The following is a 5,889-nucleotide window of genomic DNA, read 5'->3' as shown; positions in this document are numbered from 1 at the left end:
AATGAGAAATGCACAAACTTAGGATCAGAAAGGATGTTTTGAAAATAATTATGAGAAAAGATGGACCGCAAGACCATTGAGGAACCCTATAAAAAGTCAGGGGTGAAAGAAGTATTGGAAGCATTCTAAAGTCAAAAGAGATAGTGGGCTTAAATAGCAAAGATGACAAAGAGTGAAAGGGACAACAACACTAACAATTTGACAAAGAATGGGACATTACATAGTGGGAATATATTCAATGAAACTTTCTTTCCCAGGCAATGTAGTACTTCAGAGTCCTTGGTATGATTGGTAGACTTCCCAATGGGCTATACATCAGTAATTTCATAAAGCCTCTCCCCTCCATGTACAAGGTAGGATTCTATTGTTTATAAGGAAAATCCATGCAGGAGGCGTCACAAACATCCAAACAGAGAGGTATTCTATCATTTGACACCTTCTTCACTTCTCAAAAGGTGGAATTGCCAATACCCTAATGTGGTTGGTCCTTGGGTGCTTTTAGAAATAAAAGCCTGTTTCTGTCTCTGTTGCTGTTTCAGTCTCTGTGTCTGTTTCTCTGTCTCTGTCTCTCTGTCTGTGTGTTCTTCTTTAGAAAGACACTTTGTGTGTGTCTCTGTCTCTGTGTCTTTGTCTGTCTCCTCCTCCCTCTCTCTTTTTCTCTCTCTCCCATCCCAGAGGTCACTGTTTTATCATAGCTTGCAGTTTCCTTTGAGAGCTTCTCACTATTACTTATAGTGTCCATCTCCATGGTTTACCCAGGGTCCCTGGAGAAACTAAAACTATATTATTTTAACTCTTCCACTGACATAACCTCTAGCCAGAAAATTATCCAATGACATAGGCATATATTATTAGCCAGTTCTATGCCTCCCTACAGTATACTTCATTCCTGCAATCCTAATCTTGTCTTTCAATAATTACCAGCATATTAAAAATGCTTTGATTCACAGAATTTTCCTATATGTACCTCAGTACTATTCCAGGGAAAATTCAACAAGATGAATCAAGCTGAAAATTTAGAAAGACTAAATCTGAAGTCCTAAAATTTAATGGGGTGAGGATGGAAATTGAATGTGAAAAAGACTTTAAGGTTTAAACTAACTATAAACTCAATATAAATTGTGTTATTTGACTAGTGAAAATATAATATAATCTCAGGCTGCATTAAAGTAAATGTAATTTTATTCCCATTGGAGAAGGAAATGACAAACCATTCCAGTATCTTTTCCAAGAAAACCCCATATGGAGTCACAAAGAGTCAGCTATGACTGAGATGACTGATCAACAAGTTTTATTCATAATCAAAGGAGCCAACAGCTTCACTAAACTCTTTGGTGTTCATACCTCAGAGAATTGTGCTCTGAGCTTAACCATATATTTGAATGGAACAGTAACAAAGCAAAGCATATGTAGAAGAACAACTTGGGAAAATTCAGCTCAATAGAATGGACCACTTCCTAAAAGAGCTACCCAGCAATGGAATGTTTTCATCATGAGACAGTGAACAACTTATGAATGGAATTGTTCAGTGAATAGCTACCAGGGAAGCTGATGATGGTAGGAGGTTGAACCCAATAACTTCTCTGGTCCTGTCTAACACTAAGATTCTGTGATTCTGTAGGCTGCATCCCTACATTTAATATCTATTGGCTCCTTTCTAAAGAACAAAGACAGAACATGAACCAGACCAACCAAATCTGGGTGACAGAATTTCTTCTCCTGGGACTTTCTGGTGACGCTCAGACTCAACTGTTACTCTTTGTATTATTCATGGGGGCCTACTTCGTTACTGTGCTTGGAAACCTTCTCCTTATCTCTCTGGTTCTGATTGACTCACAGCTCCATACACCCATGTACTTTTTTCTGTGCAACTTGTCTCTTGCTGACCTGTTTTTTTCCACTAACATTGTCCCACAAGCCCTGGTCCATATGCTATCTAAAAGGAAAGTCATTTCCTTTGTGGGCTGTGCAGCTCAGCTTCTTCTTTTTCTTATATTTGGATGTACAGAGTGTGCACTATTATCTGTGATGTCCTATGACCGATACTTGGCAATCTGTGACCCTATGCACTACCCTCTCATCATGACATGGAAGGTGTGTAGCCATCTGGCTTTGGCATGCTGGACCAGTGGCATTTTGGTGTCTTTAGTGGACACTACATTCACATTACAACTCCCCTATCAAGGAGACAATAAAATTGCTCATTTCTTTTGTGAGGCCCCTGCCCTTCTGGTTTTGGCATCTGCAGATATTCATAAAGCAGAGACAGCCATTTTCCTCATGGGAGTAGTGATTCTTCTTGCACCTGTGTCCCTGATCCTGGTCTCTTATGGCTTTATAATAGTGACTGTAGTTAGGATGAAGACAACCTCAGGGAGACTCAAGGCATTTTCTACATGCAGCACCCACCTTCTTGTAGTCATCCTTTTTTATGGATCAGCAATTATCACCTACATGACCCCCAAGTCTTCCAAGGAGCAGGGAAAGCTGGTGTCTGTGTTCTATGCTGTGATAAATCCCATGCTTAACCCTCTCATCTACAGCCTAAGGAATAAGGATGTGAAGAGAGCATTCAGGAATGTAGCCAATGGAATAAAACCCTTCCGGCCATGATTCTGTCACTATAATTGTATTTAACTTTCTGTCTCTCCTCCAAAGCTTGTTGTATTCTTCCCTTATGACAGATAATAGGGAATGCATGCTTCTATTGCTCCTTAATTATATATAGAATCTTTATATATTGTGTATTTGTAATGTATTCCAGGTTTGGGAAGACATGTGCCATAATGTAATTATCACTTTTGAGATTTGGTTGGTAATGTGAATGACTCAGGAAAGAGTCTTATCAATGTGGAATTATCATAGCCATTGAAAAATATCTGTACTAACCTTTTTCTTTTTTACCAGTCTATTAATTGAGGTGTAGCTCCTATTCTTATAAATGACTGTGCATATTTGTTGAGATAAATAAAAAGTTAATCTCATCTTCCCCAATTCTGCTTCTTTTTTTGGAGGGCGGAAGGCAGGGCTATTGGGGTTAAGTGACTTGCCCAATGTCACACAGCTAGTAAGTGTTAAGTATCTGAGGTCAGATTTGAACTCAGGTCCTTCTGACTCCAGGGCTGGTGCTCTATTCATCATGCCATCTTGCCACCCCAATCTTTCCCAATTCTGAACCCATGATTTTACTGGTATAGAGAATACCATTAAGGATATTCTTTCTACCAATGAAATTCAGCAAATATTTTAAAGTATATGATCCCAGAAACCTGATGTTCTGTGGCACTGGGAGGGGGTAGTGAAAGTAATTTGCTCAGGACCACAAAGTCACATAGAAGTTGAACACTGATATTCCTGTTCATGAGTCCAGGTAGGTATCCAATATGCCATACTGATTCATTGTTCATATCTTACTTTCATTAATAGAAGTATAGTGATTTAAATAAGTTAGGTTGCAGCAGAGGCATGCTAATACATGTCTAACAATCAACTCTCCAGAAAAAAAAGTATGCCCCCAAAAGTTTTAAGTTTTATCTGAATTACTGAGTATTTATCCATTTCTTAAGTCTAGATGATCAACAAAACAAAAAAAGTAAGCCCTGGTTTTGAGGCATAAATACACTGAAATTTTAACAATTGGCTCTTGCAATCCAGTCAAACTAATTCTAGCACAACTCTGAGTAATAATGCTTTATCATGATAAGACCACATCTGAAACAACACATTCTGTATTAAATGTGACATTTTAAGAAGACTATTGCTAAACTGCAGGCATCAGAGGCATAGAGATTAGGGTTCAAGAGTACTTGAAAATATGCTGCATAGACTTATTTAGACTTTCTCTGCCCCTTCAGTGTTGATTATTGCAACTTTGTGTCATATTATTTTGCTAGTTGGAAGGATGTGAGATGAAGCATTAGAGTTGTTTTGAGTTTCATTTTTCATCCTATTAATTATTTTTAACAATCTTTCATATGAGGTATTAATGGTTCAGAATTTGTTTGAGAACTATTTGTTTATATACTTTAGTAATCCTCTTTTCTTTCCTTCTAACTGGTTCTTTAATTGTTTCCTCTTTTTTCCTCTTAGTCATGTATATTCCCTTTTCCTCTTCACCCCTTCAACTAGTCCTGTTCATTGTGTTTCTGGTATTCTCTAGAATGGTTTATTTTTGAGATATACTTAGTTATCTATTTATATTAATTTTCCTTCTTTTATTTCTTCTAAATTATTATTAATAATAATTGTTACTGTTAATAACTATTTTGGGCTTTTTAAAAAATATCTCAAGAGCCTTATCATCTTCCTAACCTTCCTTTGGAAAACTAAGAAACTGGCAGTGTTTCTCCAAAAAGATGCTGCCCAATGATTATTATAGAATACTATTGTACTATAAGAAGTGATGAGCAGGATGCTTTCAGGAAAAAAAAAACCTAGAAATATTTACATGAACTTATACAAAATGAAGAGAGCATAACCAAGACATCACTGTACACAGAAACAGCAATATTGTACAATGATCAACTGTGAATGACTTAGCTATTTTTAGCAATACAATGATCCCAGACAATTCTGAAGGATTTATAATAAAAATGCTATCCACCTCTGGAGAAAGAACTGATGGAGTCTGAATGCCAATTATGTAATACTTCTTTTATTTTTTTATGTCTTAGGGTTTTTTTGTTGGGTTTTTTTTTGTCTGTGTTTTCTTTTGCAATATGGCTAATATGGAAATATGTTTTGCATTACTTCACAGGTATAATGCCTCACAGAGAAGGGAGAAGAGGAAGGGAGAGAATTTGGAACTGAACTTTTTTTAAATAAAAGCTAAAAATTATTTTTACATATATTTTTTAAATGCATAAAATACTTTAAAAAAAAGAAAACACCCAGAATTGGGCACAAATCATCCTGGTTTGGTGAATTCATGGGTAAATGAGTCTATCAAGTCTATCACCTTTCTCACTCTGGGCACTATATTTTTATTAATTCACGAGATTTTTCTCATAGGATAAAGTCCATGATTTTTCTCACCCTAAATTCTACCATAAAAGCAGGAGTCAAATGTCCAGCTTAGTTCATGTCAGTTTTTTAAACTTTGTGCCACAGTTTAGATAAAGTACACAGGTGAAAAGAGCTGATCAGTGTCCTCCTAGTCATGAGCACAATGGATTGAAAGCTTTTGAAAATATGTATGAGGAGAAACTCCTGAAATACAATCCCTTTGAAGATTCACACGAAGAAAATTCGCACAGGGTGGCAGCAATAAAACATGGCAATTTTTATCCCGGAGAGGAGAAGAACTGGGAGTCATTATAAATGTCTTCAGATGTCTGAATAGTGGTCTTATGGAACATGGTTTTAGTTGTTTTGCTCAGTTCCCGGGATCGGGGCTTTAACTAGCTAGAGATATACATAGGGAAACTTCATGGGTGAAGTTGCTACAGAAATATGGATGGTCCTTCCCTGAGGACTGGCCTAAGTTTCTGCAGGAAGAGAGAAGTGGCAAAAGTCTGCTCAGGAGGATGAAGAGAACACAGTTATCCCTTCCACGTTTCAGAGGTGAGAGGTACAGTGCCCCATGATCTGGAAAATCCTAGTAAACTTTTTGGCCCTCCCTCTGTACCAGAGATGAAGTCTAAATTTTTTTCTTTTTCTTTTATGGAGTGTTTATAGTACTTTATTGTAAAATTTGGGCTAAGTATTCGGTCATAGGTGATATGTAGGTCAATATTAAGTAAAAATATTAGCCTTTGTGTGTCATATGATGGCTTTCATATTCTTTTCACAAATTTTAACCTTTTCCTTATTTTAACTTTTAAAAAGAAATTGTATATATTCATAATATCAAAAGAAAATTTTGAAAAAGCATGGTATGTAATGCTATAT

At 36.5% G+C, this 5,889-nt stretch overlaps 1 protein-coding gene across 1 annotated transcript; it reads left to right on the top strand.

The window, feature by feature from the left end:
- The first annotated feature begins 1,646 nt into the window (after window positions 1-1,646).
- Window positions 1,647-2,613, top strand: LOC138157299 (olfactory receptor 2D2-like). Its single transcript, XM_069082828.1, has one exon. It carries the CDS (start codon window positions 1,678-1,680, stop codon window positions 2,611-2,613), a length of 936 nt encoding a protein of 311 aa, XP_068938929.1. The 5' UTR covers window positions 1,647-1,677.
- Window positions 2,614-5,889: the final 3,276 nt, after the last annotated feature.

The sequence above is a fragment of the Petaurus breviceps genome, unplaced genomic scaffold (assembly GCF_028583685.1).
Source record: "Petaurus breviceps papuanus isolate PSGF00001 unplaced genomic scaffold, PetGlider_PUasm1.0 171, whole genome shotgun sequence".
Lineage (NCBI taxonomy): Eukaryota > Metazoa > Chordata > Mammalia > Diprotodontia > Petauridae > Petaurus > Petaurus breviceps.
Note: the sequence above shows the minus strand (reverse complement) of the source record. Positions and strands in the feature narration are given on the sequence as shown.